The sequence below is a fragment of the Chaetura pelagica genome, unplaced genomic scaffold, assembly GCF_000747805.2.
Source record: "Chaetura pelagica isolate M959 unplaced genomic scaffold, ChaPel_1.0 scaffold183, whole genome shotgun sequence".
Classification (NCBI taxonomy): domain Eukaryota; kingdom Metazoa; phylum Chordata; class Aves; order Apodiformes; family Apodidae; genus Chaetura; species Chaetura pelagica.
This window is the reverse complement of record NW_009952706.1, coordinates 599,304-626,592: the sequence shown is the minus strand read 5'-3', so window position 1 is coordinate 626,592 and position 27,289 is coordinate 599,304. Positions and strand designations below refer to the sequence as shown.

General features: G+C 47.4%; 1 protein-coding gene across 1 annotated transcript; it reads right to left on the bottom strand.

Moving 5' to 3' along the window:
- Positions 1 to 637: 637 nt before the first annotated feature.
- Positions 638 to 15,455, bottom strand: CYSTM1 (cysteine-rich transmembrane module containing 1). Its single transcript, XM_009994221.1, has 2 exons — positions 15,198 to 15,455; positions 638 to 1,144 (listed from the first exon to the last, which is right to left on the bottom strand). Exons 1-2 carry the CDS (start codon positions 15,424 to 15,426, stop codon positions 1,038 to 1,040), a joined length of 336 nt encoding a protein of 111 aa, XP_009992523.1. The 5' UTR covers positions 15,427 to 15,455; the 3' UTR covers positions 638 to 1,037.
- Positions 15,456 to 27,289: the final 11,834 nt, after the last annotated feature.

Genomic DNA, 27,289 nt, shown 5'->3' with positions numbered 1-27,289 from the left:
ACTCTGGGCAGCCCTTCACAATGGACCATGGGAGATGTGGTGTTCCCTCCATGTCCCCCAAAGACAAGCACTGTGGCATTCAGGGCAGGGTGCTGCTCTAGCCACATAACCCCAGGACTGCAGGCAGTTTGTTGGTGTTTGTGGTGGGTGCCAGAGCAGGAGGCAGAGAGCAGAAAAGCTGAGTCCTTGCCCCATCCCACCCTGCTCCTACTGGAGGCAGAGCAAGGACCAGCCCATGGTTGCAAGGTGCCTGCACAGGGCTGGGCACTCATCTCATGCCCAGTGGGGGCAGTTCAGAGCAGAAGCTAAAGCCAGGTTGGGTGGGCTGACCACTGAGCTGGGACAAGGGCTGGAAGGGAGACAGGGCAGCTGGGCTGGCAGAGCCATGGCCACAGGCAGCTGGACACTCCACCCCCTCCACCACAGCTGCTTGCACTGCACCCTCATGGCTCATGCAATAGATTTCTGCAGAAAATGCCCCAGATGCTGGTAACATCATGGCCAGCCACCCCCAGCCCAGGCCCCAGCAAGGGATGGAAGCCTGAACTTCTGCAGTGGAGCTGCTGGAAACTGCTTGAAGCCAAGTCCATCATTGCTGCTGCAAAGTCAGCACACGTCAGCTGAGAACAGACAGCGATGGGGGAAGCACACCCTCTATGGGACAGGTTTATTAAGACAGTCGGGACCTAGCAACGAAAATCAACTGTTGGCTTTAATTATTGCATACGTTTACATTTCTAGGACTAGGAAAATTTCACCCGATAAATATACATTTCATCAGAATGCCTTTGGCTGAAATAGACCATTAGCACATTCTTCAAAGTTACAACAAAAGTCTTAGAAATGTTAAAAAGGGATTTTTCCTTTACTAAAATAAAGGAGTGCGCCTCCCACCCCAACCAGGCGCTAGGACTGACAGACGGGAACTCCTGGCTGTGCAAAGCAGAGCATTGATTACAGTAAAAGAAAGAGGTCAGGACAGGAGTGGGGAGCCTGCATCGCCCTCGGTGAGAGGACGGGCGGCAGCCGTGGCGCGGTCAGGTCAGCATGTCCCAGAGGCAGCAGCAGCAGAGTGCGGTCCAGCACGCGGTCAGGCAGGCACTCTCGCCAGTGTCGTCCCTCCGCCGCTCCTCTACGACGTACACTGTGGGGACAGGAGCACTAGGTCAGTCACAGAACAGCACGGTCACACCCCAGAGGCCAACCAACCATGGCCACAGTCCCTGGCACAGCCACAGGGTTGCCCAGCACCCACCTTGGGTGTCACGCTCACTAGGGCTGGTGCACAGGTACAGACAGGGGGGGAGGTGCCCAGCACCTGTGCTGGGTGCTGCAGTTCCTCAGGCCATTGTTTCATCCCTGCAGCAGCACCCTCTCAGGACCTGCTGCCCCTCCCATCGCTGCAGCTCCCCTCAGGAAGGGTCCTGAGCTGCAGGGACTGCACAGCACGACAATCTCCACACAAGCAGTTGGTGCAGGTCAGCCAGGACGAGGCTTCTGTTATGTCCCGTGCGGTTATTGAGCAGGAAAACGGGCTCAGCCTGGAAGTGCACTGCCTTCCCAGGAGTGCTGCTGCCCAAAGCCTCCCTGCCTGCCCCCTGCCTCTGGCAGCCCCCAGCCAGCCCAGGGCTGCCCCAGCTGAAGGCAGTGCCCCTCCAGGCCTGGCACAGCTGCCCTTACCAGGGCACAAGTTCCTCAGCTCAGAATGCTGTGGCGGAGGGGACCCTGTGCTCCTGTGGCACTTGGGGTGCTGGGGTGGGAGCACCTGCCAGGAGGGCAGGGGTCAGACACAGCAAAGGGCAGAACCAGCCCCTCACTTGCTGCCCCCCCTCAGCAGGGCAAGATAGAAAAAGGGGATGAGAAAACTCATGGGTAGTATAAAGTCAGGGAGATGGCTCACCTATTGCCATCATGGGCCAAACAGGCTTAACTTGGTAAAAACTAAATTCATTTATCATGACCAAAATAGATTTGGGCAGTGAAGAACAAACACTAAAACACCACCTTCCTGCCTGCCTCCTCCCCCTGGCAGTACAGGGGTCAGGGAATGGGGGCTGCAGCCCTTACACAGAGTCTCCCATCCCTCTCCCTCCCTGTGTGACCATGTGTGCCAACAGGGAGGTGGCACCTGTAGACTAGGGTTGTTTCCCCATAGTCTTGGCAGAGCCGGTTCCCCCTTGAAGCAACCTGTGTTGTGGGTATGTTAATCACTGGAGGGATTGTGAGGCACATGGTGGTGGAGATGGCTGCTCAGGGCTCCCCAAAACAGCAGGAGCAGCCCCAGACCAGACTGGGCGCTGCTGGGGCTGCTCCAGAGCTCCCAACTGGCCTGAGCTCCAACCTGGCGCAGCCATTGGGCACCCCCAGAGGGTCCTGCCAGGAGAACCTGCTCCAGCACAGGTCCTCTCCATGGAAACATCCACCTGCTCCATGGTCCTCTACAGGTTGCAGTGCACACCCAGAGCACCTTTTTGCTTTTCTTCCTGAGAAGCACTGCTGGGAGCAGCTAGACATGCTGACACTGGCTCCACTTTCCCTCCTTGGCTGAGCAGCACTCTCTCCTGGAGCACAGAGCTGCTCCTCTGCCCGGCTGAACACCCCGGGGAGGAGAGACAAGCCCTGGCACTGCCTGATGCCTCTGTGCACCCCCAGTCACAGGAGGGGCTGTGCAGGGAGGGGAGCAGCAGGGCAGAGCTGCACAGAACAAGTTCAGCTTGCAAGGCCTGAAGGAGGCACTGGTGTGTTTCAGTCAGGGAAAAGTCTTTTTTTTTTTTTCCCCTGGTGGATCCAGGAGCTCTGAACAAGCAGCTCTTTCATGCCTTTGTTTCCTCTGAGGAGGTCCCGTTACAATGAGCAAAGGCAAAGCGCATACCAAAAGCAACAGAGATATGCGTAAGATGATGACATGCAGGGCAGAGTGCATACACAATGAGCAAGGAGCTCCCCACCAGAGCTGGGTACCTGCCATGCTCTCCTGCCTACATTCCAGTGGCAGAGGATGCTCACTGGCTCCTGCCATCTCTCAGAGCCAAGAGCCAAGGATGTTTCTCCCCTGGTTACTCAGGAAGCTCCCAGAGGAGGTCCCTGTACTGAAGCCCTGAGACCGTTCTGGTTTCTAACCAGCTGCCAGGTGCCATTCAGGCTCTCCTGCTTCAGAGCTGCGGAGAGCTGGGCTGCTACTGCCAGAGCACAGCTACAGCCAAGACTGAGGGCTAGAGTGCCCACAGACACCCAAATCTGCACAGCATAATGGGGCTGGGAGGATGGTTAGGGGTGCTCTGGTTCTTGCTGGTTTGAGGGCAGCAGGGTGACTGACCTCTGGAAAACACCAGCAAGAACAGGTACCACAGAAATTGCAAGTCCTTGCAGCTTCAGGCTGAGTGAAACCCAGGAGAACCTGACACCCTCCCCTACCCCAGAAAAATCTCTGTGGCATGTGACACTGCCAAATCTGGTGGACAGCATAAGGTTACACTGCTTTGGGGGTGCCTCACATACCCTCAGCTCTCAGGCTGACAACACCTGGCAAGGGGGCTGAGTTCCCTCTGAGCTCCAAGGTACAACACTTCACACCCAGGACAGGCAGACGTGGCTGCTGCCCTGCTAACCAGAGGAGGCTGTATCACTGCAACAAAACTTACAGTCTGGAGGGCAGTTATGAGTTTTGGCCAACCCAGTCAAGCCTACCTTCACCCTGGGCCATACCTGTAGCTGCAGCCAAGGCACCATCCAGGGATGAGTTCCAAGACAGCTGCCTTCTGCTCCTAGAGTCGAAGCAATTATGCTTTCTGGTAGCTAAGCTACCAAGGAGCAATGCTTCAGTATGCAGAAGGCTCAGGCTGTCAAATGATACATTAACACGGTAGCACACAAATCAGCAGAGGATCTTGCTGCTTAGTTGGCTACTCAAAGAGAAGTCAGTGAAATCCAGTCTAACCACTTACTCTGCTGGAGGATGGGTCTGCGTAACCACCCCCACCTCAAAGCAGAATTGAATGTTGTCCTGTGCAATTTACAGCAACGTGGCCACGAGTGCACACACACAAGAAGAGTTTAATCCATTAGCAGTTTTAAACTGCTAAATTTGGGCCTGTGCAGTGGGAGATGGGCACCTGCACCACAGGGCTGCTCAGCTGACTGCCAGTGCTGCCTGCCAGCACAAGTGGGTCACAGAACAGTGGGCACTGCTCCCCCTCCAGCCAGCACCTCCAGCTACTGCCAGCAGCTTCTGCTGGAAAGCTCTGCACTGAACTGACTGATACATGGCTGCAACTGCCCACTTCTGGGACTCACCATGGGTTTGGGGGTGTATCTTTCTGCTGGCAACAGAGCAATGACACTGGAAAGTGACCACATCCTTTCTCTCTTGTTAAATGCTGGAAGCCACTTAAACCTGCACCATGTCATGGCATAAGTACCTTTCTCCATAAACCCTCTGAGAAAAAGCTGTGCTTCCTCCCTATGCATCAAACCCATTCACCTTCCAAGTTCAAGGAAAGCCACATAAAAGACTATTTGATATCCACATTGGAGAAGCTGCTGCCTTCCACTGCAAAGTTCCTCTTGAGAGCAGGGATCTCAAGGGGGCAGCTCTGCCACCAGCTCTCAGGAATTGGTGTCAGCTGCTGCAGTTTGAGAATCTGGGCAATACTCTTGAATAAAAACAACCACCTCTCCCTACAGTTGGAGTGTAAGGATCACTTTCTTTGAAGCTTCATCAATGCTTCAGAAGTTGTAGCTGTTGCTGTCACCAGACGAATTACCAGAGAAGTTTTAAACACAGCCTTACAGCACTGACAATAAAAAGCTTTTCTCATCAACCAGCTGGATGTGGAGCTTACAGAGGAGAGGATGAGAGCAGAACAGGTGAAGGTTGGTCAACCTTGCAGCAACCAAGAGTAAAAAACAGCTCAAGGGAAGGCTAGATGAACTTTTCCCAGCCAAGCCACTCATTAAGCTGCAGACATCCTGTACCAACCCTCTCATTTTGGAAACTTTGCAAATGAATGTAAGCTTCAAAGCACTAACAAAAACACAGTGACAGAAGTACTCAAGGAAATCTCAAGAGTCCATAGTAGCAGCTTTATTCACTCTTCCCAGCCTATGCTACTTTAAATACAGAGGACCCCCCATAAACAGCCCAGTAAGAGACAGGATAACAAAACTCAAAGCACCTTTCCTAAAACCTCATAAAATAATTCTGTTAGGAAGTCTTGCACAGCACATGACTGATGCCAGCCACCCAATAGCTTCCCAACTCACATCAACAAGCACTCTTCCATTAACAGAGATCAGGTTTTCTATTGGAATAACTTTGGCAAGAAAACCTCAGCCCAAAATATGTCAATTAAGGGAACTGCTGGTTTTGTATGCTTCTTTTCAGCAGCCTGAATGCCTCCAAGCTAAAGCCACCCAGTTTGCTGTGGCAAGCCTCACTGTGGACTTCATTAGCTGCTTTGTGCCTCTCTCTTGTCCAATAGCCAAGATCTATGGTGTATCAGGGTCCTTGCCACTACAAGCAGAAGCCCATTAGTGCTTTGGGACTGGTGGTCAGATAAGAGAAACAAGGTCAGTTTCTCTCCGGGGCACTAGACAGCACTCAATTTTAGGCTAAGCTTGTGATGCTTCCATTGTTTTTTTCTAAAACAGTATGGGAGATGGCCTAAGCTGAGAAGACCCTCCCATCTACTAACCAGCCCAAAGGAGCATACATCACAATGATTCATGGCTGCCCCAAAAATGGCAGCACTTCCTGTAATCACCCAGTATCAGCCTGCACAATCCAGTGCAAAAACTCCCACTTTGTTTTTAAAACAAATACTACAAGACCTTGTTATTTCATGTATAGACTCCTTTATCTTAAGCATACACATTTTGTTTCTTCTCACACCTAATTGATTTGTTAATCATTAGCTCCATGAGGGAAAGGCAGGAGCAGTGCTTTTCACCTGGTGAAACTACAATCGTGACCTCAGGCTGTGCTGCTCCATACAGCAGCACTTTACTGCGTCTGCACGGATGGCAGTGCAAGGACATCAGCTTTGGGAACAGAACCAGCCCTCCTGCCCCAGGCACAGCCGGCACTGCTGAGCCCCCCCAGAGGGCAGGCAGAGCTGAGCACAGAGCCTTGGAGCTCTGGAAGTCCTCCCGGAGTTCTGCTGCACTCCCTCCAAGGCCCCTGCCCTTGCCAAAGAATCATCAGGCAGGCAAGATCCCACTGCAGGGTGCTCACACCCCTAGGGTGGGCCCAGCCTGAGCCCAGGTACGGGGACTCTTTCATCTCCCCAAAGCCAGAGGAGCACAAGGAACACACCAAGTCTTGAAGTTCACTTCTCCTTCAGCTCCAGCTGTTTGCTAGCACCAGACCCACTCTGCATCAAACAAGTCACACTCCTGCCTGCTGTAATGGATTAGGCAGGGCCTGGAGCGCACCAGAGGAAGCAGAACAAGCTGTTTACCAACCCCTGCTACTGCAGACCAGAAACTTATTCCATAGTATCTGAATGGCTGTTCAGGGTGGAACTATTAATTAATATTAATTAATTCAGGCCTTCTCATCTGGCAGGAAGCACACAGCAGAGAAAGGGATCCAATAAGCCTTCTCCCACCTGTGAATAAAGTAATTTTTATCACGAGCGACTTCTACACCAAGAGATTTTTGCTTGTCCAAGCCAGCAAGGAAGAAGTCTTGCTTAAAACTGCATAATTTCTTACAGGGTTAAGTGTTGCCTGTAGCAAATTACTAAGTCAAGTCAGTTTGTGCAGCAGGTTCTACCTTCAAAATATTCTTACCCAACTCATTTGAAAGTCTTTCCTTTCAGGATGGAGGCCAGGGAAGGGGAGTCAGCACAAGGGTGTTAATGGCAACCCAGGGATGCAGAGGTGACAGAGACTAGAAACCAAGTGTTTCTGAGCTACTCTTTGGGGTGCAGGCTAGGTCTGCAGACCCAGCACTTCAAGAGGAAAGAACACCCAGCCCTGACCTCCCAGACAGCCACACATCCTGGAGCAAATCCTTCACAGGCAGCAAGTGTGCACAACTGGTAAACAGGCACCCTAGGACTTCAACTAAAGCTTTCATACCAGCTTCCAACAAGGCTCCTCTCTGTCCCAGATCTCCTGCCTTGTCCATAAGACCTCCAAGGCAGAGTCTGGGCACAGATGAGATCTAACTCCCTTGGCAAGAAAGGCATTTAATTGTTCCTTCTCCTCTCTGGGAATATTTGTTCATGCTTAATGGCCTCATGCCTGTATGTCACATTCCCCAGGCCCCCAGATCCTTCCTGCCCAGAGGCTTTTTCACTGGACATACAGTCGTGATGTTCAGATCTCAGGAAATACCTCAGCACACTCTTGAAACACATACCAGTCAGGGCCAGATGGAAATACAATAGCCTGCTTCCAAGCAAAAATCTTCCAGAGCTGCAAAATACTCAGGGCAAATTTCACAGTCTCCAGCTCCAAACACCAATAGCTGTCCTGCCACAGCCCCTGAGCAAAACCTAAGTATCTGAGAAACAAACTGCAGTAAGTACAGGTAGTTTCACCTGTCATCTCCTCTGCCACCAGACAACTGGACTTACACAGAAGCCACTGATCTACAACCACCCACACTGCTATCAGGCCTGCCCTCTTCCGTGGCTGCATGACTATATCCAGCAGGTGAGGAAAATTCTTGCCTTTCAGTTCCTGCAAGTCCGAGAAGCTCTTATGGTCACCCGGGCGGGCTGTTTCAGCTTTCAGGGAACTGAAAAGGCAACACATTTCAGGGAAATGACTGTGCAGACATGCCACTTCCCAGAGCCAACACTGCCTTGGCTGCATTTCACACCAGGCTGAAGCTGTTCTCCTTTCACACACTGCATGTGCTCCAAGCCTCAGGTACGTCTGATCATTAACCCTGCAGATTTTCTTTCAGCTCAACTCAAGGCTGCGAAAGAGACAAGTTTCCTCACCTGAGCACATAGGGATGAGATTAAGAGATCTCTTGAGATAATGGAGGTGATACTAATCAACATTTGTGGAATTCAGATGCACCCAAGAAGAATTCAACATCTCTACAAAGCAGGGCTGCAGGTGCTCCTTCCAGAAGGAAAGCACATTTTACGTAGTAAGCCCCCAAATCTCTGCAGGATGTCAGCAGGCATTGGCCAGCTTTCCAAAGCACCATGAACCCCATGACACAGGTTAGAGAGTGCACAGAAGACATGTCATGTAAAAAACCAGCTTCCCCCAGCTTAAAGCACAGTAATTGAGGGCTTCAGACCCTTCAGTTTTCATCTACACTGCAACAGATGCAGAAGCATCTCCCAAAACTACAGAATTTGAGAACTTCCTCTAACTTTTTTTTTAACCAGTGAAATCTTAATTCACTGTTAAAACAAGGATGCATTTTTCAGCAACTCAACTGCAGTGCTAAGAACAGTAAGATCCTCAGCTTGAGTCGCTGTTTTGACTGAAAATCACCATCAGTCTAGATTTAAACTAGACCTGGCTTGGAGGGGTTTACTCAGCACAAACTCAGTCTTACAAGAGTCTTGTCAGAGTTTTCTGGGTGACCAAGAGGAGGGACAAAGTCCACTTTTGAAGCAAAGGGAACATGGCACAGTGAGTAGTCACTCAGGGTACTAAGATTCTCCTTAAGCAGCCCCCATTGGCCCCAAGTGCCACAATCTCTGCGGCACTTTCAGTGCTGGAGAAAGGCTTCACACAATCTGCTTCTCACCCAGGCTATGTGCCCAGTTGACAAGGACTGTCCAGAACAGCAGCCTCTTCTAATGCTGCCCACTATGGAGCCACCCTCAGCCTTGCTCAGCCAGTTTGTCTGCAGCATGTTTTCTGAATCTGGAAATCTTTTTCTTTGCATCAGGCTTTTCTCAGATTACCCCCTTCTTGGGGGTGCAAAGCAGCGAAGGTGGAGTCAGCCTTCAGAGCCAGGACAGCACTGTTTGCCAGCAAACAGACCCCACTGATTGTGCAGTCAGCTGATGCAAGGCAGGAACAGGAGGAGGTATGATACAGCAATCTTGGAGGAGAGTAAACTCCAGGTTTTAAAGCACCCTCCAGTGTGAGAAGCAGGTAAGAGGACAGCTGCCAAGTAAGATTTTTTTTTTGGCAGGACACCAGCTGAAAGTGTTGCTGGATCTCAAAGTACAATAACACTTAAACTAAATGCTCTGACAGACTGCTTGGAAAGGGTCGATATACTTAGAGAGGCTGATGGGATTTATACATGGTGCTCTCCAAATAAACTTGCTGGGGAAGGCTCAGCTAGACACAGCTGGAGAAGCAAGGGGGTAACCACTGAAAGCCACCAGAGAGTCTAACCATAGCAATTAGGATCCTCTCTTTTTCACACAGAGACTTGTAAAGAGCAAAAAATCCACCCCTCTAGCAGAAGGCAGTGGCTGTATCTAGGTGACCTGTTTATTCTTGCAGCTGGCCAAATATTAGGAGGCAGGCAGCATCACTGTGACTATTACTCTTATCTCAGTCAGCTTTGCTACAAGTAATCAACTTCTAGAACCAAGATTTCCACCCTGTGTGTACAACAGGTCACACGCAGTGCTGAACATTGTTTGCCTTTGGTTGGAAGGAAGGCTGCTGAGAGAGCCTGGCTCCCTTGGGCAGAGCACGAACAGCCTCCTCCATGACATTGTTATGTATCAGCTGGAGGGGGAGAAATTCAGCTGGGTAAATTGCCAACGTCAGCTAGTGCTTTTCAGATTAGTATGTCACTTTGTACTTTGGCTCATTCCACTTCTTTTTAAAGCATGCCATTATCAACAGCATTACATTTCACCTCTAATTTACATTGACAAGAAGGAACCTGCTGACCAGTCAACAGATACTGTGGTTTCCTTCTGCCATTTGATACCAAATCATTTTCTAATGAAAATACTGGTGAGAAAATGAGGTATTTTCTTCCCCCTAAGCAAGTCCCTGCTGCTCAAGAAGGCCCAGCTTCTTACACCATGCTCCACACAGGCACCATGCTCCTACTGCTGCATGTTTCCCAACTTTGCCCTAGTGCAGGAGAGCTCCTCCAACCGAAGTATTGTGTGACACTGAATGGCAGATCTATGGTATTCCAGGAACTCACGCCTGGACAGACATCATGTGGAGAGGCATGAAGACAGCCCTTAGCTTTTACAGCAGGGAAGTTGCAGACAGAAATCAGCCCAAGTCAGTTCCCAGAGCTAGGAAGCTGAATGAGATACCCTTAACTCAGAATATAAATTATAAGCTCTAAAGGTAAACGTCAACTTGTTTGCTTTTAATGAACAACAATCAAGTCAGTTATTAGCCCCTGCAAGATGCAAGAAGTTTTGTTTCTTTGGAGACCTTGCTATTGGTAGCCTGTGCAAGCCCAAAACGCCCCAAAAAACAACAAATAAAAGCAAAACCATGGTCATGAGGTCTTCTGTGCCACCTTGGCAAGTCACCTACCCTCTCTGGCTCACAGCTCCTCTACTTGGAGAAGAAACACACCCTTCAAGGCTTTTCACACCCCACACTGTTGAGGCAGCTAGGGTGACTCTGAGTGGGTACAAGCTGGCACACACCAGCTGCAATTCCCAGCTGCAGTCTCCCTCTTCTACACTGAACTCATATGGCCAACACCACTCAGTCTTAATGCATAAACTGCAACCTGACTTCTGCAACTCTGATGGTTGTCGTAACTAATCCTACTAGTCTAGAGTGGGATCTACTTGTTGTCCTTGTTCAGCGCTGCTCTGGATGACACCTTCCCCCAACAAGCCTTCATATATGTCCCCTTATTCAGAGTCATTTTGAAAAGATGACACCATCCTCCCTCTCACCTATTTCTAGCAGAGATATTGCTCAGTCAACAGTAATAAACTTCCTCTTTCCAGCCTAGATGTTACCTACTCTTGCTATGCATGACCCCAGCAAGAAGGACTGAGCTCTCCAGCTAGGGTTTGCAACCCCCACTCCTGTGGAAGAGGTGCTGTGTGTGTGTGGGGGGGGGGGCAGACAATGCTCAACAGTGACACTCACAGCCCTGCTGCTCAGCCTGAAGGATCCTTCAGCAGCAGCTTCAAACAAAGCTCAGTGGGTCACAAGCTCTGCTACAGCAGGGCTGACAAAACCAGTATGAACTTGAAGCTGTCTTCCTGTTACATCACATGCAGCTTTGTTTTTAATACAGAGAGCAAGCCATATGAAGTTTTTTCTTCTCCAAGGGCCGACTGTATTGGCTATGCCCATTTTTAATCAGGAGAAGCCACAAATTGTGAGATTATAAAACACCATCACTGTGAAATGCTATGTTACCATCAGATTTTGAGAGCTCAACAGTAATTATTTCTATCTGTGTGATTGACCCAAGAGCAAAATATGAATTTCTTCTATACATAAGCATACCAGCTTTGCTTTGCAAACTTTGCAGTTTGCCTACACAGAAAAATAACTTAAAGCATAAAATTTAAAGTATAGCAAATTTGTTATTTTTCAGTGTGGACACATTTGTTCAGAAATACCAATGAATTACTTGGAGCAGCTTAAATTGTTAGATTAAGAAAAGTCATCTAGGAGAGCAAGACATCTACTTAGAAAGGAAAGCATCCACACAGTATGACACAGAATCATAGAATCACAGAACTGTTTGTGTTGGAAGGGACCTAGAAGATCATCTAGTTCCAACCCACCTGCATCGGCAGGGACACCTTGCACTAGACCAGGTTGCTCAAAGCCCTATCCACCCTGCCCTTGAGCACTTCCAGGGATGGGGCAGCCACAGCTTCCATAGGCAACCTGTTCCAATGCCTCACCACCCTCACAGCAAGTAAGTTCTTAATGTCCAACCTAAATATCCCCTCTTCCAATTTAAAACCATTACCCCTTGTCCTGTCGCTACACACTCTTGTCAAAAGCCCCTCCCCCAGCTTTCCTGGAGCCCCTTCAGGCACTGGAAGGTGCTCTAAGGTCGCCCTGGAGCCTTTTCTTCTCCAGGGTGAACAGCCCCTACTCTCAGCCTGTCTTCATACAAGAGCTGCTCCATCCCTTGGATCATCTCTGTGGCCTCCTCTGGACTTGCTCCAAGAGCTCTACGTCTGTCCTTCCTGTGTTGAAGGCTCCAGAATTGGACAGAGTACTCCAGGCGGGGTCTCATGAGAGCAGAGTAGAAGGGCAAGATCAGCCTGGCAGGTCTTCCCACATGACTGCTTGGAAACAACACAAGAACTGACAAGCCACATTAAATCATGCCAGACCAGCTAAGCAGACCGTTAACAACTTGACTAAATTTATATGTCAGTTTTTTATATTAGAGCCACAACAAGTATACAGTATTAGTATATTATTTTTTAGAAAAAAAAGTCAGCTTTTTTAGGGACATCCATTCTATACTAGGCACTCCTGGATGTGATAATTAAACAAAGCCTCATTGAAAGCTCTCTCAGATTTCCGGTAATATGTCACAGGACAAAGATCAGGCTCCAGTCTGACAGACTGGCCAAAAAGAGCAAAAGGGAAAATGGGTGTTTAACAGGAGCATCAAGAAAAAGGCAAAGCTTTTGCAGACAAACACAAAGTTATAGCCCTGACTTCAATGTACACACATTTAGTAATGTTTCTGTAGGTTACATCCACTTCAGCAAAAACAATGCAAACTGGGGGCTCCCCAAGTGGGTCTGGAGAGTTAGTTGTGTTTGTAGTTGTGTGAGGTTAGATTTAACAACAAAACCCTGCATCCTGCAGTGTAAGCCTGGGCTCTCAGTGAAACACTAATTGTTTCCAAGGGAAAACCCTGATTAAACTTTGAGTTCATGTAGTGGTAGTGATTGATGGGAAGCACCATCACACTGCTGCCTCCTCCTTTGCAAAGGCAGACCCTTGAGGTTTTCACTCTTACAGAGGAACCTGAACTCATGACTTGTACTCCTTTAGGTTCTTTCACTCACACCAACTGTTCACTGCTTACATTTGGGTCCTCTGGCCAGATCCACAACAGAATACTCCTGACATCTTACATCAGCTATAAATCCAGGGATGCCTTTACACTGGTCCAGTAGTCCACCATTTTAGCCAAAAATACTGGGAAAAAAAAGTTCTTAAACATATTCTCTGCACAGTTCAGCCTGTCCACCCACCTATGTGAAATTTCTTTTGGATTCATTACAGTGAAAAACTCTTGCTGGGAACTTGTCAAGTTCCAGCCTCCCCAGAAATGCAGGCTTTGAAAAGACCTTTGTCACAGTGTGCTGTTGAGTCAGAGTAACATGAAGGGGCACAACAAGCAGTTACCTCAAAATGCAGCAAGTGTGCTTAGACCTCAGTCCTGACAGACCCTGGGTGCAAGCACATGGTGTCCCAAGCAATGACAGTGACAGTATGTAGAGGGTGACCTTAGCGTGCAGTGTCCACAGACAGTGGCAAAGGCCTCAGGGAATTGTCTGAGTTCTGACAATTTTCCAAGTGATGTAGCTTTGATAGCCACTTCATCAGCCACTCTTTACAGCAGCAGGGCCTGAAGTGCTACTGCCTCACACCTGTAAAGCTCTGGCTAGGAGTTTCATCTGAAGTACATGCTAGCCTTCTTTCCACTCCAGGTTAAGTGTCCATGACCATGCCAGACACACCCAGCATGTTAAAACTCTGAGTCTCCTTTCCTTCCTGAGAGCAGCTCCCACTGATAGCACAGTGCCTGGACATCACCTCTCTGGATGTGCATCCCACACTCCCTCCTGCAGAGCACCCCCTTTAATAGCTCCAGCCACATCCCCTGCCACCCAGAACACCTATAGGTACTTAAAACTCTTCTCAGCAGTTCAGGCCTGTTTGGGATATTTACTGCAACACAGGAAGAGGTGATGATGGTCTCTGGCTTCTCAGCCTGGATGAATATCATTATCAGTGAAGAAGACTGAAGAAAGCACTGGAGTTGGCAGGACAGCATGAGTCCTCATGCTGATGGTGAGGGAGTGAGTACATCCCCATAATGTATGAGTAGAGACTTTACAAACAAAGCCTGTAAAATGCTGACAAGAATAAACTTGGTCTCTAGTAAGTTTCCTTAGCAGTAAGATAGAGAGTTCTCAAAAAACCCTGAGCTAAATTCTCCTCTTTCCAATAGGGAAAAGGCATGGACCACACCCAGCCCTGCCAGAATCCCAGAGTTGTTGAGGTTGGAAAGGACTTCTGGATCATCTGGTCCAACTCTGCTATGCAAGCGCTGTCAACTAGAGCAGTGCCCAGGAACACTGCACAGTCAAGTTTTTTACTGTCTCTGCAGAGACTCCACAACCTCTCTGGGCAAACTGTGCCACTGTTTGATCACTCTCACAGTAGGAAAGTGTCTTGTGTTCAGAAAGAACCTCCAGTGTTTCAGGTTGTGCTCATTGCCTCAGGTCCTGTCACTGGACACCACTGAGAAGAGACCAGCTCCCTCTCCTTCATTCCCTCACATCAGGTATTTATACACAAAGATAGACCCTCTTGAGCCTTCTCTTCTCCAGGCTGAACAGTCCATTCTCTCTCAGCTTCTTATATAAAGAATGCTCTGGTCCCTTAACTGATGTGTCAGCCCTCCTCTGACAGTTCAAGCTTGCACCAAGCACTGCAGTGTGTCCCATGAGAGCTACAGGTGACACAGTGAACCAGCACACAGATGGACCAGCTAGCTGCCAAAGTAAGTCGTACCATCCTCCTTCACTTCCCCAGAAGTGTGGTTTTTTTGTGTTTTTCCACAGAACAATATTAGCTTCAGAAAAAAACAAACAAAACCAAAAGCCCTGGAATTATTTCAATGGCTCAAGAAAACTGGTGCACATTAATTTGGTAGTAACTGTGTATCTGTGTACTACAAGCTTTAACTGTGCAGCCTTAGGTTGAAACTTCTCAACAGAAAGACAGGCAGAACGAGAGTTGGGGCAAATCTAAAGCCAGCAAAAAGCATGTACAAAAACCTCAGCATCGTGATTCCCTCGAAGGGATCTGCATTAAGGACGTTAGCAGTATCCTCCAACAGCCAGAGAACTGTTAGAGACATGACAGCAAAACACAGCAGGAAAACAGGCTATAAACAGAATCCCTGCTTTAAACAAGTCTCCACCTTCCCCAGCCCCCTCAGGCCCAGATGCTGGTAAACACATTACTTCAAGGTCAACACATACTTAGGCATTTGCAAGCCAGACAGGGACATGATCACACTGCACCATGGCTGCTAGGCATACCTGTGTTTTTAGGCCCATCTGCATACACTGGTCCTGGAGGTGGAGGTGCATTTTGCCATCCATACTGGGGATAGCCTTGATAACCTGGCTGACCTGGCTGGTACGGCCCCGTCGGTCCGGGAGGATAGCCTGGGTAGGGGCCAGGAGGACCACCCGGCTGCTGTGCATACGGGGGGTAGGGGGCAGTCGGGCCCGGACCAGGGTAAGGTGGAGGGTTTTCGTAGTTCATGTGGGATGCAGAATCTGTCCTGCAGAAGAAGGAAAACAAACAGAAGAATTGGTTTGCTTTTGTCTGCTTCATATATGATAATTTTATTCCCAATTCAGACTGCTCTCCAGAGGGTCCTACATTAAGTGTGAGAAACAGGCCTCAGAATACCTGGCCAAGTAGTGAGCTTATTTTTAAACCTATCACAAGGACAGAGAATGAGCTGTAGTGATTTCTTTTAGGTGACAGTTTATCTTAGCAGCACAGTGACTTGCTGCTTTCCAGTCATGCATCAGCTATTGACCTTAAGATATTTATCAGCCTTGCAACTGCAAAACAAAATCCCCTGCTTCCACTCATTATTAAATTGCTTTATTTGCTTTAAGGGGAGATTTAGAAGTGATTATCATATTCCTGTCAATATCAAATCAGAAAACCACACAGAAATGCAGCTGGTTCCACACATTTGAAGGCCTTGACAGGAGAAATGGTGGACATAAATGTTCATTACACTTCTGCTAATTGTTGCAAGCATCTAGAACAGCACTCTGGAGCAAGACTGTATGTGAACAATTTCCTGATGACACTGTAACCCAACACATTGTGTATTCTTCCAGTAATATGCAACTGAATCATTCAGCAGCCACAAGCAATCAAGACCTTGGGCTCAGTCTCATTCCAAAAGCAACATTAAGGCCAGCTCAGAGAGTTGATGTTCATAAAACCTACCTAATGTATTACACCGTACAGACATCAAAAGACAAGACTGTCACAATAATGCAACTTTAATTAGCCTCTAAGTAGCATGACTAAGTGAGCCATTACTTAGGTTTCTGAAGCTTCTCCCTGTTTAAGTTTCTTAATACCATGTGTTCAGGAACCATCCTGACTGAAGGAGCTGTAGTCTTCCATTTCCTTTTACCATCACAGGGTGCAGAAGGGTCAACACTTCCCCTTTGCTGCACACCTCCTCCTACACGCTCCAGAAATACCAGGAGCATAATTACAGAGGCTCACAGTGGCCAGCACTGAGCAGGAGAGGCTGACAAGCAGGATACTCTTTGGGTTGTGTTGAAAAGGGCAAGCAGCTGGGCTAAGCTGACCTGGATGCTTAGTACTGTGCACCAGCTCTTGTGGACATGTGGATTTTGAGTTTAGAGGAGACTAGCAGCACACCTAGCCTGAGCTCTGGCATGATGCAAACTAAAGAATTTCACCTTTGTAACTTATATTGAGCTCAGAGCAGTTATCTGCCAGGCAGAAGCCAATCAAGCCAAGTCATCCGCCAGGTAGAAGCCAAGCAAGTCAAGCCTCTAGGGCTATGTTCAGCTGCTGCAACCCCTGACAGCATTGAAGTGAGCTTTGTTTGTTTATGGCTTGCTATTTCATCACCTCAGAGTATGCTGCCTGTCCCTCCCCAAGGAGGGTCCCCAGGCTCTCTGCTTATTTATACGTTGCTCCTGCCAAGCACTGCTGCACAATGTGCTGCTGTGCTGTGCAGGCACCACAGGGATGGTCCCATCCCGTTCTTGCAACCAATCTGATCAGACCGGGGGCCTGGGGGAGCGCTGCTGACCCCAAACACCTCCAGAGGCACACTTAGGGAACAGGCTTGACATCCCTCCCGTGATGACACCAAGAAGCCCTTCAGCCTCATCTTTGCAGGCCTCACCAGCCTGCAGTTAGCTGCTAAGGCAGTGCTGATACCTTTCAAATGCTGTTTCTTAATATCTTTTACAGGAGTTTTAAGTGTTTCACCAAAACCAGGAAATAGAGGAATTTTATTTGATTCTTTTTCATTGCCAGTCCAGTCATATCACTTAACTGCTCATTTTAAAACAGACAAGCACAACATACATGTAACTTGAGGCTCTTCCACAACAGTTCTGCACTGCAATGCCTCTAGCAGGTCCACAGTGAGGCAACACTCCTTTCAGAGAGGCAGCAAAAGGCAAGCAGCAAGCCCTCCAGCTCACTGCAACACAACTAGAGAATTGGAAAATAACAGGTCACTAATGTTCACCTAAATCAGAAAATCACCCCAGAACAGCAGCTAAAAGCAAGTTCCCAGGGAAGAACAAGGCCAGAGTGAGTGCATGTATATACTACATAGTGACGCATATGGCAGGGTAACCATTTGATGCCCAGGCCAGACAGGGCCCAGACAAGCAACACACCCCTATGAACTCTCCCTGGGGCTGCTCAGCCTCCCTGAGCTGGTGTACAGCTGCAATGCCTGCTCCTGGGGCAAGGGGACCCTCGGCCCTGCTGGGTGCCTTGTGGAAAACTGCCTCCTGCCCCACCAGATGACTGCAGCAGATCAGTGGTCACATTCCTGACTTTTGGGATTCACCAAACCAGGGAGGAGGCATGTGGGAGCCTTATGCTGCAGGCCAAAAAAACCCAGCCTACTGTCTGCTCCTCAGGCAGAAGTCAGTCCCTCCACGCACCTCTTCCTTCTCTGAGCCCCTCCAGGTCTGTTCTAGGCTGTAAACTGGCAACCTAACATATGTGTGTGTGAGTGTACACAAGGCATCCAAAGGCAGCAAACCGCAGATCATGTTTTTTGTCCATAAACCTTTCCTCAAGATCCCCCAGAACTCAGCTTGCTTTGGTGATCATTGCCAAACTCAAGCAAAGAGTTTCACATTCATTACCTCTGTTTTCCAAAGCCCTTCTACCTAAGGGGACAGTCAGCTCAGCCCATCCTTTCCAGGCTTCCCTTCTGTCCCTTCGTATGTCTCCACTTCTTTATCTACATTCAACAGAATTGCCGTTTTAGTGCTGTAGAAGGACTTAAATGATGTTGCAGTTCTTCAGTTGGCTGTGAACTCCAATTCAGACAGTGGGTAACTTCAACTCAGCCATCCCACTGCTCCCTTGCCACAGGGACTTGTGTGGGGACACCAGGAGCCATCTTCCACTGTCACGGCTGGCCATTCACTTCACTCCCTGTTCCCTTTGGTACCCAAGCAGGGAGCCTGTCCACTGCTATGGCTGCCTGGTTTCTGTACAAGCAGTCATCATGGGACCACAGCAAAAGCCCCTCAGAGAGCTGGGGTAACTGCCAGTGGAACCACAAGGGTAGAAATCATCTCAGCAGAAAGGTCTGAGATGGGCATCAGCTGTACAAAGCTGTGCCTGGTAAAGTTTAGAAACCACTGAAAATCAACAGCCATGGAAGACAAGTTAAATAAACTGTGGATCGGCTCTGCAGAAAAGTCTAAGAAACTGGAGAGGAGTTAGAATCCAGATTGAGCAAACAGGGAAATCGTGGCATAGGGAACAAGAAATAAACACCTGTGCTCTTCATCTGTTTAACAGCTCTGTGTTAGCCATGTCAAACAGTTCTTGAAGAGGAGGCAGGTTTGGAGTGGAGCTACTGCCTTTTAACAGCTTCTGCCTGTTAATATGGGAAAGGGACTGAGGACAAAACTGGAGAATCTACTGAAAGCTGGGCAGAGACTGCAGAAGAGCAACAGGACAACAGAAAAGATAAAGATTAGGAAGGGCATATTCCACCAGGGCAAAAGTTACTTTTCCCCTCAAAGTAGAGGGAAAAGTAACACAATTGATGTTAGGCAAGAAGTAAAAGAGAGCACCCAGCAAGAGCAATTTCAGCAGCAACTATACTGGAGATTTATCTGCAATGATAACAACTCCTGAAGAATTTATGAAGGCATTCAGCAAACCCAGGAGGTGGCTGTGGCAACCAGGTCCTCCAGAGGTCCCAGGTACTACTTCTGTCCACTCCCTGCCAGTTCCACCTCAGCTGTGAAGATCAGCCTTCTTACAATGCTATTTGTTCACCATTACATTTATCAGGAAGAATTTTTCCGTGTCCTCCACTTCCACACATAAACCCTTCTCTATTTGCCCTTTTTGAACTGTGTGACAATACTTGGATTTTCCTCATTCTCATGAACTCATACATGATTTACATGCTTACTAGACTTACTTATTAATTTGGGTATGTGTTTGCAAGGCAGAGCCTTGAATCATTAAGCAGTTATTTTTCAGAGACATACTTGAGCTCCTAGTCAAACATATCAAGCTTTGCTGTGGGTTCTCATCCCAGCTAATAATTCCTTATGAGCTGCAAACAAGACCAATTCCTACAGGCTTGCATCAGGGCTCATGTCTGTGGGTTTCCCAATAAGCACCTCTTTAAGACAAAGCTCGAAAGACGTTCACGCATCAGTAACAAACGCACCTTGTTTTTCATGGCACTGCAGGTCCATCAGGAAGTCCCAGAACAGCACTACACTGTCTCACCCCATGTGAAACTTAATTTAGGACTAAACTCAGCAAATTAAGGTATTTCCTGGATTGTCACTAAGCACTTGCACTATCTGTTGCTGGTCAACAACAGAGAAATCACTAGTCCACCCAAAGAGAATGACAAAACATGTTCCTATTCCTTCTTCCCACACCTCCCCAGCCATTAATATTTTTGCTAAGAGGTAAGTTTGTTAATATATCATTACATTTCCTTAAGCTATCTTCAAACTCCTTTGTTCCACACTGCTGAGCAAACATTTCCCCTACTCTAACAGAAGTGGTTTCCTTTTAAACAAGCTGTTTACCAAACCCAGAATGCTGGTCATCTTCCATAAGGTTTACAAAAAACAAATCACTGAAGTATGAGCACACACACAGTATCACAGAATCCTACAATGCTTTGGTCTGGAAGGGACCTTTAAAGCTCATCTGGTCCAACCTCTTCTGCAGTAAGCAAGGTTGCTCAGAGCCTTGTTCAACCTGACCCAGTGTCCTGGTTTGAGCCCAGAAGAAGCCACTTTTCCTTTTACTGATTTTTTTTTTTTTTTCCTTCAGTAAGCTTTCTTTTAACTAGTAGCAAAGTGTTCCAGCTTGGAATGATAACAAACAGTGGAATGTTTTTCTAACTGCTGGGTCTTCAAGGTCACACCTTTACTCTGCTGGTTCAGGCACTATGGGGAGATCTATGACCCCCCCAGTAGGAGGCTGAATTAGACAGCAAAATTGTCCAGAGATATTCCATCCCATATATCTACATGAGCTCAGAGGAAGGTCAGAGATCACAGAAAACTTCCTTTCTGCTTCTTCTTCCCTTCTCCTCCATCCATGCCCGGCATCCAGGAAGGACTCTGTCCACCCATCACCACTGACCCCCAGGCTTGAGCTCTCCTCATCACTCTCTGCTTTCTCAGGCAGCTCCAGAATTTTTCGGGACTGTTTGCATCTCAGGATGCTGTGGGAGTTGCTGGTGGTGGGGGGTGGCAAGAGGCTTTTGCACATACCTGAAAATATTTGTATATAATTGTATATATTTTCTTTTATCATTAGGGTTTAAATAAAGCTGTGTAGTTTAGTTTTCAATCCAGCAAAGCCGCTCTTTATTTCTCTCTCTCCTTCCCTAGCTGGGTGGGAGAGGGAAGGGATCAAGAGCATTGTTGTCGAACTGGAGTCAAATGGTGACACCCTGAATGTTTCCAGGGATGGCATCTACCACTTCTCTGGGCAACCTGTTCCAGTGTTTCGACATTCTCATAGTAAAAAAACCTCTTCCTTCTATCTAGTCTACAACTATCCTCTTTTACTTAAAAAAAACCCAAACATTACCCCTTGTCCTTTCTAACAGGAAGGTTTACATGCATTTGCTGGCTCTTTTTGTGGTTGCATATATCATACAGAGAATACTTGTGGCATCAGAAGTGCATGTGCATGTTTATACAGACATAGAGACATCAGGATGTGAGAACCACCATCCTGTGTGAGGACATAAGTCTCTCTACATCTATAACATGTCTTTGATTAAGGCTTAGTAAAAGGTGCAACTTATGAACTATGATGCTTTGTATACACTACATATATATTTTTAACCTGTCCATTTTGGCAACCAAGATACCTTAGAGAAAAAAAATTCATCATTGAGCTTTGAAAATACCAACTTCATACCAATGTGGCTGCCACAGAACTACTCAGGCGCTGCTCCCAACTCTCCCCTTCCAGCACACTTGTGAAGTAATAATCTTTTTCTCTTCAGGCATCACTCCCAAGATGAGGACTCTGCTTCTACAAATTCCTTGGTCATTCTTGCCACCCATTGCTGCTCCTTTAGTTTTACTGTCTGTCTGAGAGGGAGCAACCAGGCTGCAGGAAGCTCTGCTGCTTGGTGCTGCAGCAGTTGTCTGCTCTCTGTTCTGTTTGAGCCCACTCTCAGGACAGCTCTTGCCATGTGTCCAGCCAAATACAGAGTTCAAGCTGCACCACACTAGTTGTAACTGCAAGATCCTTCCATAGGGGAATAGCTCATGTAAAGCTTATAACTGCATACGTACAGGTCCTTCTCACACACATTGCTCTCCAGAGAACCAACGCAGCTTCTTCCCCCATTTCAGAGACCAGGTATCAGATTCTGCCACAAATTTCAACGAAGGAAAGTCTCATAATCCACAGGTGCCACATATTTAGCCCTTTTTATAGACCAGCACATGGTAGATTATTAATCAAATGAGATCTACCTTTACCCCATCTATGCTTAGGAATCACTGGGAAGGATTTCCTCCCATCCTCCCCCCCCGCCTCGAAAAAAGTCACTGATAGCCTCATTTAGATAACTGATCACCGTCAAGAGCCTCTCTGAAGCACAGCCATGAGGGCCTGAACAGGTACACTTTTGGTCAGAAAAGCACACCATGCAGGTAAACAACCAAGACAGAACAGAGTAAGGGAAAGCATGATGAATGGAAAGCATGAGGGGTTCCCGAAGAGTCTTCAACACCCTGCCCACAAGAGCCAGTTTTGCCCTTTATCCTCCTCCAAAAGGCCACTTACACACCAGCTAATCCACCAACAAGGAAAATCGAGTCCCTGCAGACAGCTGCCTGCAAGGCAGATCCTTCAAATGTAATCTCCTATGCAAGTGAATCAATTAAATTGAAAGCTGTGGAGGGAGACTAAAGTCTTAAGCTGGGCACTGAATCAGGGTGAAACGCCTTCTCTTGCACAGGGAACAGAGCAAGCAATAGCCTCTGAAAACAAACGGGGGATAACAAGTTGAAAAAGAACAAAGCAAATCAGCAGTCTGGAACACCTAGACAACCTCCCTCCTAAAAAACAATTAGCAGATTCTAGGAATTCAAAGATAAGAAGTCCTTTTTTTTGTAGGAGAGCAGAATAAGCACCACACATCACATGCTGCTCTTATCAGAAGGAATCACATTTTGGGCATGTCAGATATTAATTCAGCTGGCCTTTGCACAGACGAAGATGGAAGGCATGGCAAGAAGCACAGATCATGAGAAGGGCAACGGGGATGCCCTGATGTAACCCACCCCTTCTCATGCCTGCAGCACTAGGAAGTAGTTTTCCAATACAGAGTTCTAATGGAAAGTACATTTAATATCAACAATCCAGGTCCTGGCAACCAGCCTAGAATTTAAATTACATTTCATATGAACAGTATCCAAATGAAAAAAGCACAAGTGGTTTTTAAATGGCACTGGTCCTGTGCTTTCCTCTCACCTGCTTCTCTGCAAGCTTTGTTTAGTGATTGCATGAAAGGTATATTAAGGATAAATTTTAAGATTCCCTTCTTGCTCAATTTGCTTCCAATAAGAGCATCCTCTCAGGTTTGTCCACCCACTTCACCAGGCAGCACCATTAGCCTAGAGTAATAGCTGAAAAAGAACTGCACAAGACTGCACCCACCTTTTCTTAGAAAAAAAGAGGTGCAAGAACCTTGTTCTTGCTGGTGTGGGAACTGCACCCACCTTTTCTTACACAAGCTCCTCAAACCCATTTTACTTGACAAAATGCAGGCAGAAGTGAAAAGCCCAGCTTTGCTCTATCAAAGGAGGAAACAGAATATGCTGCTTTCTTCAAACCCATTTTGTTAATAGATCTCCAGGGCTTTGGAGCACTCCACAGTCATTAGGAAGATGTGCCTTTCCTCACCGTTGATCAAGTGGCCCAGGCACTTCCCGCACAAAAACCTTAGTAGCTGTTCTAAGCAGCTGAAGCCACCAAATCAGGCAGCTCCATAGGGTAAACAGCCCTGGTTTTGATGAACCGGCATTTAACCTTCCCAGCTCCTGAGCCAGGTATTCCCTCTTTCCAGTACCTTCCAAGCCCTCACATCTGCCCAACTGTGCAAATGAACAGTGCAGCAGTGATGTGTAGCTGACACTTGTGTCCCTACAAACTGCCCCACCTCTCCTGTCCTGCCTTTCTGGCAAAACCATCATTGATATGCATGTTTCCAGGTGTCTTTGGTTTAAAAAGAAACAAAGGGTTTTAATCAGCTCTAAAGGGCCTGTAGTCTTGTTGAATCTCCTTTGTAGAGCTTCAGTTACAGGATCTGTCCTCACCGCTCTGTCACACAGCTTCAATCAATCGTTTAGAATGTAAAAAACCTCTTCAGAAATACTACTTAGAACTTACTGCCTAGTTTTCCTGCTAGCAATGTGCTGTCCACTTAAATTTTCTGCACGGCAGAAGAAAAGTATTGAACCTCTAAAAGCCACCAGTGTAGTTCCTAAAATAAAATAGTCGAAAAAAAATATAAAATAATCAAATCTAATGCTCTGTTACACCTAGTACATGAACCGCATCCTTTATGGGGAAAAATGGTCAAGTTTTTCAGAGATCTGATGAGAGGTACAATTTAGTAGCAGTTACGATGCCGGGAGGTACTGCAGCACAGTCCCTCTGGTGTTACAAGCCAAGGCACTCACTGCTGCCTCAGCACCCCAGCTGAGACCCTGCCCAGTTACACAAGTGTCTGTGGAAAACATACAAAAAAGCAAAGCCCTTTTACACAGAAATAAAGATACAGGCAGACAGAGGCACTAACACCCTGGTTTCAGGTTTTGAATGCTTTTCTGTGCACTGTTCAAGTCTTTGTATATTGTGCTACATTAGATACTTCCACAAAGAAATACTTTGTTCTTAAAGGGATGTATTAAGACAGTTTTAAGGTGAAACAAATACCAAAACTCAATGAAAACTTCTGATTTTCAAGTTATACTATACCCTGAAAATAGTGGTTAAAGAAAGAAGCTTTGTTGGTTCAATTGAGAAATGAATGTGAAACAGTGTGACTGGCAAGAAAATTAATAAGCACAGTTAATACAGTCATATGTGCTATTCAGATGGTGTTTTGGCAGCATCCCAGCAATGAAACAGCAGTAGTCTTTCATGATAATCTCCCCAGCTGATACACTGATGGATTTAGTGGAAGATACCTAAACTGTGTGATGATTCTCGACCATCTCAAGCAGGAAACACACCAAAGGGCAGCACACAACTGCTAATACTAGGAGCAGTCACTGTGTGCAGACAGAAATAAAAGCATTTTCTACAGCTAAGATTTCATTACTCAGAAAGATATTTTCATGACAGGCTGGAAAATTAAATGAGACAGATTTTTTTCCTCATGTTTCCTCACCTTTTCTGCTTTTCCACACTCTACATGGAGTTGTAACATGATTCTTTACTTTGCCTGCAGGGCATAAGCAAGACTCTTAATGCCTGCTTGTCACGGGGCACAAACAAGGACCTTTGATACCATTTGTCGTAAAAATAAGAAAGCCTTTGCCTTGCTCTGTCAGAGGGTGAAGAGAAGCTAGAGGTCGATGTTCCCTCTCCTAGGAAGCGGTGTGGGGGCAGAAGAAATGTGCTCATCAGCTTCCACATAACCGGGTCCCGGCTGGGAAACACTCCCCGGGAAACAACTGCAGATGGCGGCACAGCACCTGCATGCCCCACAGCACGGGTGCGAGGCCAAGCACTTCATCCCAAACTCAGGAGGAAGGCAACCTCCACCACCCTGGGGCGAGTGGCCCTCAGCAGCTCACGGACTGTCCCCTGGAAAGCCAAGCTGCAGCCAACAGGATGTCCAAGTTGGCAACGCCGACCATCTGTTTCAGTGACTCAGGCTTCTTCCTGTCTTCCCCTATTCCCAAAAATGAGGGAGTGCTATTTTCTACTCATTGAGCCATACTATTCCGGGAAGTTGAGAAAGACAAGACACAATTGAGAGAGTAGATGAGTAGAAAATATCAATACTGAAGGCAGCCATTTGAACCCTGCTCAATCAAGTCTTCAGCTCCCTCTGGGAGTTTTCATGGCCCCCACTAAGACCACAGCCACGCCACAGGGAGATCACAAAGAGGGAACAGGAGATAGGCAGAGTCGTTTGTGGAAAAAGAGTTACTCTGCCCTCCTAGAAAAAAATTAAGTAACATATTAATCTGATCATGCATGGGACTACCCCAAAAGCAGGTAGCTGCTCTGTTTATCACAAGCACAGCCCTCCAGGTAGTTGCCTTATCATCCCATTGCAACATTACCAGCAGGAACATCACTGCTTACACTTAGAGGAACACCTCTGTTTTTTGTGCAAGCAAGCCACTGCCAACTTTTTTCAATATAATATGGAGCTGAGGATACACATGGTAGCAAAACACCCGAGCCCTCTCCTCTGACCCTGGGGTACCACCTCACAGGGTCTGTGCAGCTCATGTCAGAGCCACTCGTTTGCAGGACACCCTGTTCTCCTCTTTGGCCTCTGCAGACTATCAGTTACTGCTCTCAAATCATTAGGGGAATGACAAATCAGTATTTTAACAAAGATGGCCTTTATAGCACATGAATAATAGGCAGAATGTAACAGATTTCAGCGCTGAAGAAGTTTCAGTACTTGGTAAAACACTATTCAATGTCATGCAGAAGATTATTATCCAATATGCACATTCATTCCTGGTTGTCCCCAAAAGCACTTAAATACAATCACTAAAACGTATCATGGCTCAGCATTTTCTGCCTCCTCCTGTTTGATATAGTAATACCATTTGTATCACCCAATGTTTCTAGGAAGAGTCAATCTTTTTATTAAAGCAACTGATGCAGTTGAAAGAAAAATACCCTTTTTCTGGCACAGCAGCACTTCTCACACCTTCTATCACATCCTTACATTTACCACAGCACAAAGGAGGAGGCAGTTGATCTGCACAGTCATTTTAACTCCCCCGCATTTACTACCTTACCAAAACTTCCCCCATTTAGACAATCAGGCTGAACCTTGTGCTCACACAGGTTTTGTAGCAGAGGTGAAAGCACCAACAGCATTTTTTTTTTTATTCAAAGAGCTAAACATGAATCTGGGATGACTAGGACAGATCTTAGTGCTGCCCTGGACAGAGAGGGTCTCCCCATTGCTACTAGAAGGGGCTTCCAGATTCATGTGGCTGAGGAAAGGAGATGAGTATTCTCCTTTTTTTTTTATTCTCCTATTTCACTATGACATTTAATTAAGCCAAATTAGGTCTCCAAAAGCTATGGCAGCAGGAAAATATAAATCCAGGACAACCATAATGGCTTTTAAACACACGATGCAGTGTTATTATTTTTACACAGCGTGCCAACATACTACTTGCTCTACACTCAATAAGCCCATTAGTATTAAACATGCCCATCTGCTCTGAGTCTGCCTTCCCCTTCTCCCCCCACGTTGCATAAACAATCGCAGCCCAGCTCTCCCTGACACGCAGGGCAGGGCTGTGAACCCCACAGCCTCCCTGCCACGAAAGCTTGGCGGTTTAAAGCAACTTTCTGAAAACAAGCACATCCTTGGAGCTGGCTGAGTGGGTGACACGCGTGGGTCAGCAGCACCGTGGCCCAGCCCTGACCGGGGGGCTTCACCTTCCTGCTCCAGAGCAGCGTCCTGCCCCGACACCTCGGCCAGCGCTGCCACCAGACCCCCCCGCACAGCTGCCCCGATTTGTTTTGCCCCTCAACGTCCTCAGAGCAGCAACCCTGACCAGCACGTTCCCTAACAACAAGGGCCTCACGCCCACACGCCAGTGCCCCCCTCCCCATCGCCCAGCCGCTCGCCCAG

Excerpts from the sequence above, each read along its gene's own strand:
- CYSTM1 (XM_009994221.1), bottom strand. The coding sequence starts at position 15,426 with ATGAACTACGAAAACCCTCCACCTTACCCTGGTCCGGGCCCGACTGCC. Across the intron at positions 1,145-15,197 it reads AGATGGGCCTAAAAACACAG|TGTACGTCGTAGAGGAGCGG; the intron begins GTATGCCTAGCA and ends CTGTCCCCACAG.